Below are 16284 nucleotides of genomic sequence, written 5' to 3' on the forward strand. Positions count from 1 at the left end.
CACACCACTCCTGGACAGCAAACAGACAGTTGGAGATGAAAGAAGGAGAGGAAGTGGTGAAAGGGAGCTGAAAATGAGCTGAGTGTCGTCCGCATAGGACTGAAAGTTTGGGCAGAGAGCGGAAATGCAGTGGGCAAGATGTGCCAGGTATTGGTTGAACAGCCAGGGAAAGAGGTTAGACCACTGGGGAACACCACAGGTAGAGATAGAGATAGAGGAGAGGAAGGACACGAGTTGGACCTGGGAGGGTTGATCAGAGAGGAAAGAGGTCAGCCAAGCCAGGGCCTGATCTGTGATACCCAGGTTATCCCGGAGACGGTTACGCAGGATGGCATGATTGACCGTGTCAAAGGTAGAAGAGAGATCAAGTAAGATGAGGACACAAGGGGTGTTGGAGTTAAGGTTTGAGAGCAGGTCTTCACAGATGTTCAGGAGAGCAGTTTCCATTTCTTCTGGCAGCTCTGAAGCCAGACTGATGGTCATGGATACAACCAACCGATATGCGCAGCATGGAAAACGCTGATCTGGGACACGTTCCACCCATCCGATGATAAGCCCCCATGAACACCCTGATCACAGCAGGAAACATTCGAAGTGCACCCAATCTACCACCCCCTGACAACAAGCAGCACTCCCCAATAGAAACACTGTAACTGTAGCCACAGCCCCAAACACTGAAGCGCCTGACCCAGCGAAGATCAAGCACAGCAAAAGCACATGTAGGAAGTTGCTTGTTAATGGTTGTTCATTGTTGTTAATTAAATGCAGGCATGTGATACACAAACCGAAATGCATGATTGTAACTAAGTAAATGCCAATAAAAACATTTCAAAATAAATGGATACAACCAACCGATTCAGTGTGGAGATTAAGCTGGGAGATGGCCAGCTTTTCGAGGAGTTTTCCCAGGAATGGAGTGATGGAGAAGATTGAGCGGTAGTTAGCAAGGCAGGAAGAAGAGGGTGAACAAGGGAGTGCTCCAGGCGGGAAGGGAAGACTTCAGTGGTGAAAGAGTGGTTGCAGAAGTCAGCCAAAGCAGGAGCCAGGGTGTCAATTTGGTCCTTGATGGTTTTAGAGGAACAGGGCAGAACCTGTTTTGACGAGACGTTCATAGATTGGACTTGTCTAGAAACCTCATCTGGGGAGAACAGGGGAAAGGCAGAGAAGGAAGGGGGCGTAGTGGCCACAAAAAGGACAGAGGAAGAGCGGGGAGTAGAGGGAGGAGGAGGAGAGGAAAAGAGAGAGGACAGGATGTCTTGAGTTTTAGAGATGAAATGAGAAGCCAGGGCCGGGCAGAGGGCCTGGGAGGGGACAGGAGAGGTGGAGACTGCAGCAGGGTTGGATAGCTCATTGCAGATTTTAAAAAGTTTGGCCGAATTGTTGGATGCCACACAGATGCAGGTTTGGATGAGGGCTCTCTTCTTTGTGCGGACAGAGAGCCAGTTGATTGCCTTTGGAGCAGGCGGCATGCCAGTTTGTTAGAGGATGTAAAGGAAGCACCCAATTTCCTCTCAGCCTCCCTGCACTTGAGTTTAAGGGTGACGAAGTCCGAGTCATACCAGGAGTTGCACTTGGCTTTGGGCTCCAAGCGGATCCTCATGACAGGGGCAAGAACATCAAGAGTATCAGATATAGCAGAGTGGAGCATAGAAAGGGCTGCGTCAGGGTGTGAGTCAGCCGAAGGGTGAGGGGGGCGGTGAGAGAGTGGCAGCAAAAGCCTCAACTGACACACGCTTCATGGGTCAGATAACCAAGAAGATAAGTGGCAGTGCTGGAGTTGGTTTGGCCTTAGGGTGGAGAGAGTGAGCTGGGAGGAAAGGAGAAAGTGATCACTCCAGGAGAGAGGAGTGGTGAGAGGCATAGAGAGGGGAAGGTCTGAGGAGATCGGAATATCAAGAGTGTGCCCTTCAGAGTGATTCAGGCTGGAGGGGAGAATAGAAAGAGATAGAGAGTCACAGAGGTCGTGAAAGAGTACAGAGGAAGGACCGGAAGCATCCAGGTTGAAGTTAAAATCTCTAAGAAGGAGAAGTTGAGTGGTCAAGATCAGGAGGTAAGAGGAGGGGTCTGCCCATTCAGAGAGGAATGAGGAAATCTGACCAGGTGGCTGATAGATGGTAGCCACCGTAAAGGAACGGCTAGGAGAGAGAGGAAGCCTGCAGACGAGGCATTCAAAAGAGGAGTAGGCCTGCGTAGGAATGACAGAGGCAGGAATCCACTTAAGTCACTTCCACAAATTCAAAAGGCCAAGAAGGACCCGGCCGATGCCCAAAGAAGGTAGAGGGTCGGGTATCGTTCAATTGAGCTTGCTTGGTTTCAATGTCCCCTTTGAGCTTAGTGATCTTGTCAGACATGGCATTCTCAATTTCTCAATTTCTCAATTTGGGTGCACCCGTTGGAATCTTTTACAACTGTAATGATATCCGGACAGGGATCTTCAGCCTCCTTTAAGATCTTAAAAAGTTCCTTGGTGTCTGAGGAGGGTCCCTTATTCCTATTTTCATATGAACGTTTTTCTGCAGCACAAATAGTGTTTTTATGCTCTTTTGCTGCAGAGGCATAACTTGACTTATCCTCTGGAGTCAATCTTTTTTTTCCATCTCCAGAACGCTTTATTTTACAAGTATTTCAGATTTTGGATCTCTGATGAGTACCAGTTTTTAGATGGTATTGTTTTTTCCATTCTTTGTATTCAAGGGGCTAAGCTCTCAAGAGCTCTAGTCAGCATCTCATTATAAACTGATGCCAGTGCAGTCAGTCAGTTGTACTGAGCAAGATTGTTCAGTACAGGAGCAAAGAGGGGGGCTAAAGCCACTGCGGTGCGTTTACTTACATTACGACAAGGCACCCTAGCTCAAGGTGGTCTTACCTTCTTTATGGATGGAGTCATTGGTATCTGAAGCCTATAAAATAGTGATCTGACCAGGGACATGGGTTGACTTCAATCGTATCCAGCCCAATTCCATGTGAGACCACTCAATCAAGAATTCTACTACTGGAAGGAGTTGGTTGGAGACCATATTGGAACCAAAGAACTGCAAGAGGAACCAACTAGGAAACAGGCATGCAACTTGCCCCTGGAACAAGTCGTTAAGGATAGGATGGGCACATTCATCCTCAACCCAGTAAGGACCTGAAGACCCTTCCTTTCAAATGGCATCTTGGAAATCACACTGCACAATCATGTTTCTCCCCCAGGAGCTCCCACCTCCCCTGTTCTCCCTAGGTACCTCCTAGGTGTATTCCCGATGCACAGCGCTCTGTTGCTTCCCAGCTAGGTTTGCACTTTGTCAACGTCATACATACTGGCAAGCTGATGTGATGAAGGGCCCTGATCTTTGCGTTTCATGTTGATTGGTAGGTGATGGAATAAAATGACTTGTTCCTTTTGCATCATGGTGATTGACTGTCTAATGGAATGACATGCATGGTTAATTTTGATTTGCTATTATGATAATTGAATGGCGGGCATTGTTCTTTGTGCTTCATGATGATTGGTAGGCATTTGGAATGATAGGGAATGGAGAGAGGGCAGCCGTGTCACCCGGGCATTTCTCAGCATGGTTGCGGTGCCATCCCAAAAACCAGGCGCGCGGCTCCAGGTGTTCTTCCGGCAGCTCAATTAAACTATGCTGAGTGATACAGAAGGTTTAGCGCTTATTTAGGGCCCGTAGGGGTCTGGTAGGGATATGACAATGAAGTCCTTAAAATGCACGCCGTTCCGTGAAGTGATTAAATGTATATTAAAGGAAACTTAATTGCTAAAAAATACAAATATGCCGTTTTTAAAGCAAAATCTCAAGTCTGTAACCACTGAATATCTGACGCCAACTCTTATTCCAAAGAACTCTTTACCATCTTTAAGGAACTCACAAATCCTCCTATCTCCACAGATGAGATCGTCAAAGATGAAGCCTGGTGTAATAGCATACAAGCCGCCATGCTAAAAAAAATAGACCTTTTACAAAATAAAATCCTTGACCATCACAACGCCTTACTGAAACTCAACCAACCACCTCAAACACTGCCCATCGGCAAAAATATCAACATCCCCAAATTCACATTTAATGACATTTCGGAAACAGAAGTTAAAGACCTCCTGAAACACCTGAAGCCGTTGCAATGTAAAGGCGATGTATGTCCCTCTAAGATCATCAAGGAGTGCGCCAGCCACTTGCTACACTCATTACTGCATTCATTAATGCCTCCTTCAAGAGGTGCATCGTCCCTGACAGCCTTAAAGGGGCATGGGTGTGCCCCCTGCTAAAAAAGCCCACACTTGACTCTACACAGCCCAACAACTACCGGCCTATAACAACCGTCCCATTCCTTCTCAAAATATTAGACAAGGCAGCTCACAGCCAGATTCAACTCTACCTAGAAGATAACTCAATCCTAGGAAATAGACAGTCGGGATTCCGCAAAGGGCACGGAACCGAAATAGCCCTGCTGGATCTAAAAAATCAAATCACTCAAATCCTGGACAAAGGGAAGCCCGCCATTCTTCTTCTCCTTGACCTCTCAGCAGCGTTCGATCTTGTTGACCATAAAACCCTCACCACACACCTCACACACTCAGCTCATTTCTCTGACCAAGCGGCTTCCTGGATCACTTCGTTTTTAGAGGGAAGAGCTATGGAAGTCTTTTCAAACACAGCCAATGTGGCCCCCACCATCATACACTGTGGTGTCACACAGGGATCCTGTACTTCCCCTACGCTGTACAATCTCTTCACAAAGCCTCTCTTTCACAAACTGGACACAATTGGGATCGCATATACCAATTATGCTGATGATACCCAGGTGCTCCTTCCCTTAACAGGCTCATATCTTCAAGACGCCACCTCCCTTAGGCAAATATACGCTACCACCCAAGCTTGGATGGCCACTAATGGCCTATGCCTCAACGGGGACAAGACAGAGATCCTTAATGTGGGCCAAAAAACCACTCTAGCTAAGCTAGACTGCCTTTACTCCAATTTCAACATTGACAACTGCATCATCCCAGTCCTTTCCTCTGTCAAAACCTTAGGGGTCCACATTGATGCTAAACTATCTATGAATAAGCAAGTCAGTGCTATTGTCTCTGCCTCTGCCTTAAGTACCAAATTCATCAACATAATCAAACCTTTCCTAATCAAGGAAAACTGTCTTTCAATAGCCAGAGCGACCATAGGTGCAAAGCTAGACTATTGCAATGCACTCTTAGCTGGCACTTCCCTTAAAAACATAAACAGACTTCAAATCACCCAAAATAACTCACTAAGAGCAGCCTTAAGCATTCCAAAAAAGAGACCACATCTCTTTAGCAAGACAGTCCGTGCACTGGCTCCCAGTCAAAGATCGGATCACATTCAAGATTCTCACTACCACACACAAATGTATCCACTGCACAGCTCCGTCTTATCTCTCAGACACACTTCATAGATCCCTCTCGACTAGGCCTACCAGATACTGCTACACCAAGCAACTCACTGTACCACGCATTAACAAGGCCACAGCAGGAGAGATAGGCTTCCCATTTCTAGCCCCTAAGCTTTGGAATGCGCTCCCCACTGCCCTAAGAGCAGAAACTTTTCTCTCTGCCTTTAGAAAAAACCTTAAAACTACCCTCTTCAACTAATCTCTCGCTACTACATGTCTTTACAAACTGTCCTGCAACTGTATAATAATCATGCCTGTCTATGTCTTTCATGTGTATCCAACTCTTGTAATCAGCGCCAGAATGCCTCTGGGCTGCTGCGCCCTTCAACAAATACGAACAAATAAATAAATAAATAAAAGAGAACCACTTCCCAAGATTGTTCGTGAGTAACACTACTTCTTACTAGCAATAGAAAAAGACACAATGGTGCGGACTGGGAGGAAGACTCCTCTGGGCTGTTAATCCTTGTAAATAGATAGATCAATTAGGGAAGGCACAGTTAAGTTTTACAGAGTGCATAGTGTTCTCCTGTAAGCCTAGCTATTCACTAAAGTGGCGTGAACAGGGAGTGGTACCTCCATTGAGGGAAATAACTTGTTTCACCAGATTTCAAAGGAGATTCAAATCCACCTCCTCACTTCCAGCACTGGGGACCAGGTATAGAGGTTTCTTTGGACAGAGCTGAGAGGAGAAAAGGGTAGACAGGAAATGAAGAACTCTAACCTTGCAGTCTATGTATACTTGTTGTGTGTGTGTATGTTTATAGGCCTCAGGATTATGAAAGAAGGCAAGTGCATGTGAGAATAGGGAAGAGAAGAGCGTTCTGGTGCTTATTAATTTATCCAATTGCCCTCCCCCATCATATGTGCCGCTGAAGTCAGATTAGTTGCGGACAGGAAATCCAGAGGTGGTCTGTGGGGTTCTTGGCAGCTTCTGTGGACAATGGAGTATCTACCAGCAGGCTGATAGAATGAGAAACATTGTTTGTTGTGTTTCACGATGAATGGTAGGTGTTTGGAATGACACTGTTCCTTTTGCTTTATGGTGACTGGCAGGCTGATAGGTTGACAGCCGTTGTTTTTTCTACTTCGTGGTGATTGGTAGGATGCTGGAAAGACAGCCACTGGTTCATTTTGTATTAAGTCGATTGACAGGCTAATGGAAGGGCAGGCAATATTAATTGTGCTTTACTACAATTAGCAGGATGATTGAATGAAGGGCATTGTTCTTTGTGCTTCTTGGTAATTGCTAGGCTGTTGGAATGACAGATCTTGATCCTTTCGCTTTGTTATGGGCGTGTTTGTTGTACTTCTTGAAGGCTGATGGAGCGGAAGGTGTTGTGGTTCTTCGCTGTACTGCCATTGCTCTTGTTTGCTTTTCGATGGTTGATGGGGATTCTGTTTTTTGTACTTCAGGCCTCTCTGGAGGAAGTGGACACGGAACTGGTATCGGTGCGCGGTGAGCTTCAGAAGGTCTGGAACATGCTCAAGACCCGAGACTCAAAGCTGGAGGAGCAGCACCAGGAACTCGCGTCTGCCAGAGACCAGGTGAAGCATCCTCCACTTTCCAGATTGGAAGAGTCTAGTTTTGTTGTTCTTGGGATATTTCTTGTGGGCATTGAAGGCGCCCCTACTCTTTTGTGGTGTAGTCTTGGCATGGCTTCTGTTATTTTGTATTGTTTTGCAGTTTTCCTTTCTTTTATTGACATGTATACTTACATGAGCTTGTGCCAGTTCACAAGGCCTGGATATAGGTTTTTATATGGTGGTGCGATAGCAAAGTGACCAAAAGGGAAAGGGGTGTCTCGGGAGGATAGCTTAGGGGCAACGTGCTCGCCTTGGAAGCAAGACGACATGGAGCAACACAGGTTCGATCCCCGGCTCCGTGCTTAGAAACCTCTGGGTATTAAGCACGTTATAAATAACCTCTCATATCATATCCTATTGGTGCGGAAAGTGGAGAAGTAAAGATAAGTTAATGAAGGAAATAAGAGTTTTATTTAAATATAAAACAAGCAGCAAAAAGGACAGAAATCAGAGTTACTTGTACACAAGACGGAATAAGTTATGGAATGACTTATGGAAAGTGATGATGGCAAGTGACCACCCACATTAAATCTCAGTTGGCGTGTTCAGGCTGTGCCTCAGCATTACAATGCTACCCTCCAGCAGCACGGGTCTGGGGTGCCAAACTCTAGCCGCCGGAGCTTCCTACCTCCAGTCGGGCAGGGTATGGACTAGAGCCTTTCATGAACCCACTAGTCACCTGGCTTTCCAAAACAGATTAGGATGCCTTCGTCTTCCACAGACTTTCCCACCCTTGCATTGTCCAGTGATTGGGTGCCTTTGTTGGGTTCAACAATGCTCTATACATGACATTGACCTGGGTTGGAAAGATGCAACAGGCAATGCCAATGGTTAGGCAGGTGTACCTGCACTGGCTAGCTTCATCAATCACAGGACTCAAAGATGCATTCAGCACATTTCTCTATTATTTGAAACTAGCTGTCCCCAGCCACACGTTGTTGTGGCTCAGTCTGGTTAAATGGAAAAGAAAGAAAAGAGAAAGTGCAGTTTCTAATATGTTTAATTTGACAATGCTTGTGGGCAGTTTTTAATGGCTCTGGCGGTTCTCCAAGTTGAGGCAGTTTAATTTTCCCGGCGGTGCAAAACATTCCTTTCGTTTCTCCATTACATTTCAGAGCCTTGCAATAAGGATACACTTGAGTCATGGTGCCGATGAGAACATGCCGGCTCAAACTATAATCATCAGCTGGGTTGTACCGGAATGCAAGGCGATTGTAATTGTGTGATTGCTGAGCACGGAGTCGTGTTTGACGCTGATCTGCTCTCAGCCGTCATGTTCATTCTGTTGAGAACGAAGCAGATCTGAAGTGCATAACGCGATCACCGTGCTCGCAACTGTGCATCCTAAAGTCTGGCTGCACGTCGCTCTGCAGCTTCCTCAGCATTGGCGCTGTTGTTGCAGTAAAATGTTCAGTATAGCGTGTGCTGCTTTTACGTCCAACAGATGGCGCTGTTGTTCAGAAAAAGCATGTTTTTACCTGTCACAGGTGTGACATATATGTATGGTAGGTATATAAAAACATGCGCCTATTCGAATGCAACGTTGTGTCCAAATTCCAAAGCAATCGTGAAGAACTTTCGGAGATATACGAGTTTGAACAAACGAACATTTACATTTTTATTTATATAGATGTATTGGTAATTTATACAGAACCAAGCATGTAAAATGACTCGCTCCAGGGTGCTTGTTATACACAACAACCAATGAGGAAATGAAGGGGCAGGAAAAAGTAGTTTGGTTCACTTGCGTACACGTCTACATACCTGAACCTACTGGTGCCGCATAAGGGCATGTGGGCTGAAAGTGTGCAGTGGTACGCCACAGAGGATAATTATGGACATCAGTGTGCTTTTAAGCACCCTTTTACTCTGGCTCTTCCATCCGCCCATCATTAAACTATTTGGGAGCCTTGAGAATTTGGTCTCCCTCTTACTTTCTTGCGACTTAAGCAGTTTATTTCTCCTCCGCGCTACAACAGCCCTACCCAGTCTGTTAAAGTCTACACTGAGGTAAGTATTTGCTGCTGTTACCGGACATTTGAACCCAATTCTTCCTGGCCACAGCAGGCAAGGCCATCGTCACTGTTCTTAAAGCTGCAGCTGTAATGCAATGTAGCATGTGTCCTTGTGTCGAGGATCACCAGTGCCTGCCTTCCAGAGCCCCACCTGGGGAGCTGTGAATGTTGTCTCTATGAACCAATGAGTAGAAAGTCCGGTTCCTGATCCCAGAGGCCACGGGGCAGCTCCCACAGTGCAGTCTCTGTCCAACAGAAATCAGCCAAATAAAGAGAAAAAGGGAATCATCGACAAATGGTGAGGGGCAGAAAGTGGGCAGGAAATAGAAAGCTTGATATGGAAAGGGAAAAAGAGAAACATGATCGATGCAGAGGACATTGTTAGAATTCTGCTGGGCGAGATAGTGGTAGTACGAAAGGATAATGGTTGTACTTGGCAGGGTAGACATCCAGGATGGGTAGTTGGATGGGTTTACTGGACTGTGCATGGGTGGAGTGAACGGATGGGTGCGGCCACTAGTGGGTGAGTGGGAGTGTGGCTGGTAGGATTAGATCAGGAAGGGTTAGGTGGACCGACGGACTGACAAACACAATTTTGGAAGGGGGTAAAATTGTTGCTAGTTAGAGGTGGATAAGTAGATGTAGAGGTTAGAAAAGCATGAATCGAAGAAAACTCTGTATTGTTGAATAACTAGGTTAAATATTGAAAACCTGGCAAAGCAGAGCTTCATTTGAAGAGACATTTTAGAAGGAAGAACAGAGAGACTTGCAGCGAAAATCTCTATCACGAAATGTGGGAGGGTTGACAGCCCAATGGTGTTGCTTGAAAGAGTGAGAATGCTGAGCAAGGGGTGGTTGGAGAGGCTAAGCATGTGGTGGCTGAGGAGGATGAGCATGGGATGGCTGGGGAGGCTGAGGATGTGGTGGCTGAGGAGGATGAGCATGTGGGGGCTAAGGAGGATGAGCACGGGATGGCTGGGGAGGCTGAGGATGTGGTGGCTGAGGAGGATGAGCATGTGGGGGCTAAGGAGGATGAGCATGCGATGGCTGGGGAGGCTGAGGATGTGGCGGCTGAAGAGGATGAGCATGTGGGGGCTGAGGAGGATGAGCATGAGGTGGCTGAGGAGGATGAGCATGGGATGTCTGGGAGGCTGAGCTTGTGGTGGCTGAGGAGGTTGAGAATGCGGTGGCTGGGGAGGCTGAGCATGGGATGGCGGGGGAAGCTGAGCATGTGGTGGCTGAGGATGATGAGCATGAGATGGCTGGGGAGGCTGAGCATGTGGTGGCTGGGGAGGCTAAGCATATGGTGGCTGGGGAGGATGAGCATGGGAAGCTGGCATGGGATGGCAGGGGAGGTTGAGCATGTGGTGGCTGAGCATGTGGTGATTGGGGAGGCTAAGCATATGGTGGCTGGGGAGGATGAGCATAGGAAGCTGGCATGGGATGGCAGGGGAAGTTGAGCATGTGGTGGCTGGGGAGGATGAGAATGTGGTGGCTGGGGAGGCTGAGCATGGGGTGGCTGGGGAAGCTGAGCATGTGGTGGCTGAGGATGATGAGCATGAGATGGCAGAGGAGATTGAGCATGTGGTGGCTGGGGAGGCTAGGCATGTGCTGGCTGGGGAGGATGAGCATGGGATGCTGGCATGGGATGGCAGGGGATGTTGAGCATGTGGTGGGTGAGGAGTATGAGCATGGGATGACTGGGGAGGCTGAGGAAGTGGTGACTGAGGAGGATGAACATGTGGGGTCGTTGGAGGATGAGCATGAGGAGGATGAGCGTGGGATGCCTGGGGAGGCTGAGCATGTGTTGGCTGAGGAGGATGAGCATGTAGTGGCTGGGGAGGCTGAGCATGTGGTGGTTGAGGAAGATGTGCATGGGATGGATGTGGAGGCTGAGCATGGGATGGGTGGGGAGGCTGATCATGTGGTGGCTGGGTAAGATGAGCATGGGGTGGCTGGGGAAGCTCAGTATGTGGTGGCTGAGGATAATGAGCATGAGATGGCTGGGGAGGCTGAGCATGTGGTGGCTGGGGAGGCTAAGCATGTGCTGGCTGGGGAGGATGAGCATGGGATGCTGGCATGGGATGGCAGGGGAGGTTAAGCATGTGGTGGCTGAGAAGGATGAACATGTGGGGGCTGGGGAGGCTGCGAATGGGATGTCTGGGGAGGCTGAGCATGTGGTGGCTGAGGTGGCTGGGAAGGCTGAGCATGTGGTGGGTGAGGAGTTTGAGCATGGGATGGGTGGGTAGGCTGAGCATGTGGTGGCAGAGGAGGATGAGCATGGGATGGCTGAGCATTTGGTGGCTGGGTAGGATGAGCATGGGATGGCAGGGGAAGCTGAGCATTTGGTGGCTGAGGATGATGAGCATGAGATGGCTGGGGAGGTTGAGCAGTGGTCGTTGGGGAGGCTAAGCATGTGCTGGCTGGGGAGGATGAGCATGGGATGTTGGTATGGGATGGCAGGGGAGGTTGAGCATGTGGTGGGTGAGGAGTATGAGCATGTGATGACTGGGGAGGCTGAGGATGTGGTGTCTGAGGAGGATGAGCATGTGGGGTTGTTGGAGGATGAGCATGAGGAGGATGACTGTGGGATGCCTGGGGAGGCTGAGCATGTGGTGGCTGGGGAGGCTGAGCATGTGGTGGGTGAGGAGGATGAACATGGGATGGGTGGGGAGGCTGAGCATGTGGTGGCTGAGGAGGATGAGTATGTGGTGGCTGGGGAGGCTGAGCATGTGGTGGGTGAGGAGGATGAGCATGGGTTGGGTGGGGAGGCTGAGCATGTGTTAGCCGAGGAGGATGAGTGAGGGATGGCTAAGCATGTGGTGGCTGGGGAGGATGAGCATGGGATGGCTGGGGAGGCTGAGCATGTGGTGGCTGAGGAGGATGAGCATGGTATGTTGGTATGGGATGGCAGGGGAGGTTGAGCATGTGGTGGGTGAGGAGTATGAGCATGTGATGACTGGGGAGGCTGAGGATGTGGTGCCTGAGGAGGATGAGCATGTGGGGTTGTTGGAGGATGAGCATGGGGAGGATGACTGTGGGATGCCTGGGGAGGCTGAGCATGTGGTGGCTGGGGAAGCTGAGCATGTGGTGGGTGAGGAGGATGAACATGGGATGGGTGGAGAGGCTGAGCATGTGGTGTCTGAGGAGGATGAGCATGTGGTGGCTGGGGAGGCTGAGCATGTGGTGGGTGAGAAGGATGAGCATGGGTTGGGTGGGGAGGCTGAGCATGCGTTGGCCGAGGAGGATGAGTATGGAATGGCTGAGCATATGGTGGCTGGGGAGGATGAGCATGGGATGGCTGGGGAGGCTGAGCATGTGGTGGCTGAGGAGGATGAGCATGTGGTGGTTGGGGAGGATGAGCATGTGGTGGCTGGAGATTCTAAGCATGGGGTTGCATGCTGAATGCAGCGATGCAATGATGCATTAAAGCTTTAAGAGTATGGTAGTCATAGGACTTCAGAGATATTTGAGGTTGTCCGTGAGAGTTCTAGACAAAGAAAACTGTAAGCAGAAACGTATTTTTGAATAAGGTACCATAATAATCATTAACTGATTTTTGATATAAGAAAACCTCCTACCCAGGGTCGGACTGGGGCATACAATGGTCTCGGACGCCAATGGAAAAGTGGCCCACGGTTGCAAATGGCAAGTCATTCCTTTTGTGACAGACTATTTGAGTAATACCCAAGGGGGAGGTTTTTGAAAACATGTGATGCAAATTGTGCATTTTAAAGAATATTTAATCAGAAATACTGGTCAAAACTACTAGCCGCATGGTGAAGTAACTTATCAAACTGGCCCACATGGTCCAAGAAAGTGGCCCACTTTGACCCAAAAAACTGCCCCATACTAGGATTTTGTGTTTTTGGTTTGGGCATTCCAGTCCAGCCCTGCTCCCACCTAAGGGAACATAAGTGTGAGATGTAAGAACATTGAAAAGGAAAATCTATGTAGTGCAGCAGACTTTAGTTAAGTGAGATTTTTCATGCGTCAAAAGTCCATTGGGGGGGTCAGTTCCGTAGCTGTGTCCCCACCTTCAAGAATGTGCAGCCTCCCAGTGTGGAATGCAATGCCCTCTCTCTAGGTAGGCGCTTACGATCTAAAGTTAAAAGACTGTCGATATGAAAGCACGATCCTCAACTCAAATGGATGTAAATGAGTGCCAATATTCAACTAACATGTATTGTAAAATCAAAGTAAATGATTATAACTAGAAGTGTGGAATCATGAGGGGAAAAAAAAAACAAATATTTGCACTGTTTTGCGGAAGTTAGTAAACAATGGCGTAGAAAACTTTGAGACAAATGATGGAGAAGCCGATAAATGCATTTGGAGCCTCTATGGCCTTCTGGGCTGAATCAAATGGAACACCTTAGATTCCTCTCTGTAGAAAAAGGAAAGGGTAGGAACTGCAGATAAAAGGGCTTAGGAACTCCCTGTATCCTCTCTCTCCATAACCTTCTAATTGTACCCTTAATATTGTATCCTTTTAATAGTATCCATATGATTGCATACTATTAATGTGGTACAACACACTGTTGCTTCACAGCTGGGTTTATGCTGTATACAACCCAATACATATATGACAAGCATTACATACCTGTAATTTTCTTTCTGATGCTGGTATCTGCTTAGATTTACATACTTTGCATAGGCCGACATCTAGTGATTGGTGCAGAGTATAACATGACTTGCTTTCAAAATCAAAAAGGGGTGTTGACAGGGCTTGTTTATAATACTATGCCTAGTATGACGTGTACTGCGTCCAGTTCCTCAGATTGTTTTGTTTCTGTCCTGAGGTTTCATGAAGTGTGCCTTCAAATACAAGAAAGAAGGTGTAAATTGTCATTTGACCGTCAACCCACAACATGGAGCGGAAGGGTGGGCACACGTGAATCTAAGCAGATACAATCATCAGAAAGACAATTACAGTTATGTATTGTTATGAATTGTTTGTCTTCCTAGGCTTGTGGATCTGCTTAGAATCACTTGCTGTGGATAGACTAGCGAGCAGTACCAGGAGAGGAAGGTGGGTTGTTAGAAGGGTCAGAGGCAAAAAGATGTCGTATTACCGCCTGTCCTACCTGATTGTCAATCATAGTTTGTGTGTCACACAGTAATGTGGGTAAATATGTGAAGTGAGCTCCATGTTGCTGCCCTACAGATATCTCTAAGCGCACATTTTTAATGATGGCTAATATGGAACCAGTACCATGTGTAGAGTGTGATCTAGGTTTAAATGGTACCTTTTTGTTAAATAACCTGCGCATTGCTGTATGCATTTTAAAATCCATTTAAAATGGCTGCTTTGGTGACGGGATCCACTTCTCTCGCTGAAGGAAATGAAACAAAGAACTGGTCTGTCTTCCTGATTGGGTTCGTCTTAGTGAGATAGTACATGATAGCTCTTGTAACGTTTAGTGTATGTAGGGCTCCCTCTCCAGAGTTCTGTGGGACTTGAAAAAATACCGGTAGTTCAATTGATTCGTTGACATGGAATCTAGAAAGGAACTTCGGTGCAAACCATGAGTGTGTTCTTAGGGCAAGTTTGTTCTTGTGTAGCGTGACAAAAGGCTCTGACATTGACAAAGCGTGGAGCTCACTCATCCTTCTCTTATAAAGGTGATGGCTATAAGAAAAGCAGCCTTGTAAATGAGATCTTTGAGGCTTACTTTATGCATGGGTTCGAAGGGGGGGGCATAAACTTGCTTAAGACAATGTTTAAATCCCATCTTGGGGTGGATTTGCGATAGGGGGATGCATTCTTTTTACCCTTCCTTGAAGGCTTCCATGACTGGAATCTTCCACCATGAAACCTTGCTCTGTGATGTTGTGCATTTTGTGGATTACTCTGTTGAGAAGTGGGGTCAGAGGAAAAGCGTATGCAGATATCCCTGACCAACTAATCCACAGCGCGTTCCCCTTGGATTCCCTCTGGGGGAACCTAGATGCGTAGGCGTGGAATTTTGCATTTTCTCTTGTGGTAAACAGATCTATGTGTGGCTGACTCCATTTTGTGAAAAGGTTGTTCACAATGCCTGCATGTAGCTCCCACTCGTGTTCTAAGGGTAGGTCTATATTTCCTCTTAGTGTGTCTACTAGGCAGTTGTGTTCCCCTGGAAAGTGTCATGACACAAGGAAAATGTTTCTCTAGAGGCTCCATCTACAAATCTTCTCTGCTAGTCTCAATAGATTTAGTAAATGTGTCATGTACTTTTCGTTGATGTAAAACATGGTGGATGGGCTGTCTGTGAGAATGAGTACAGTCTTCCCTGCTAAGTGATGCTAACAGTGCATAAAGCATAACAAGCTTTCCAGCAACATTTAGATATTGATATGTTTCTTTCTTAGTGTCTGTGTCAACATGCCGTGTGCTGTCTCGTGGAGATAATGAGCTCCCCAACCTGAGAGCAATGCTTCTGTTGTTATTGTGGCTTGTGTTTGCCAGCGGTGGTTTCTCTCCTCTAGCTGTGTTTTCCAAACTTGCAGTGCCCTTTGCTTGTACTGCGTGCTTTCACTTTAAACTGCTGGCCCAGTGACTGCACCATTCTACTTGTTCTACTCTTACCCGCTGACCCTCCCCCCTCTGCTTCCCTCCCCCCTGTCTTTCTACCTCACCCATGGCGCTTTCTGTTTCTCCTATCTCCTCCAACTGCTTCTCCATCGACTACCCTTCCCTTCTCACTAAGGCTAGTAGGAAAAAGTTCAAAATGGATATCTTGGCCTCCAACCCTGGTCTGCCTATCGCTGACACCTATTCCAGTGCTTTTTCCAGACAGACCTTCACCGACATCCTCTTTGTTGTTCCTTCACCAGATCTATGGAGTCTTCATATGATCTTCATATGGAGTCTTCATATGTTCTCTGTCCTTTCTCCTCCTCTCCCATTAATGGTGGCACCTGCTGGGAAGGTCATTATTAATGTCTACCTAAATGGCACCATCATGGTCCAAGGCCCACAGGCCAATTTCCTCCTCTTTGATAGGCGCTTTCCTCGCCTCATCAATTTCCTTTCATCTCCGGTCCCCTCTATCCCCCCCCACCCCTTGGCTACCTTTCTCTCTCTTCCCTCCTCTTCTGCTCCCCCTTTGGGCTCCTTCTAAACCTCTGCAGGGCATACCTCTGAATTGTACCCCTCCCCGGAAGGATCTAAGGCTGGAAACTTTCTTCATCTTGCCACTCTCAACTCTCGCTCTGCTGTCAAACACTCCTCTGACATCTGCCACCTCCTGGAAGAACTTGACCTCGATGTCCTCGG

General features: G+C 47.5%; 1 protein-coding gene across 3 annotated transcripts in view; it reads left to right on the forward strand.

Moving 5' to 3' along the window:
• The window catches only part of LOC138504113 (myosin heavy chain, cardiac muscle isoform-like), a 610907-nt gene that overhangs the window by 437949 nt on the left and 156674 nt on the right, over positions 1–16284 (forward strand). For 2 of the 3 annotated variants that reach the window (XM_069624333.1, XM_069624332.1), the window contains exon 19: positions 6838–6969. The exons of the other annotated variant lie outside the window; for it this stretch is intronic. In XM_069624333.1, coding sequence (XP_069480434.1) covers positions 6838–6969 — 132 coding nt within the window. The remainder of the gene's footprint in view (positions 1–6837; positions 6970–16284) is intronic. 3 annotated transcript variants of the gene reach the window in all.

This window comes from Ambystoma mexicanum, chromosome 11, assembly GCF_040938575.1.
Source record: "Ambystoma mexicanum isolate Mex_15411 chromosome 11, UKY_AmexF1_1, whole genome shotgun sequence".
Lineage (NCBI taxonomy): Eukaryota > Metazoa > Chordata > Amphibia > Caudata > Ambystomatidae > Ambystoma > Ambystoma mexicanum.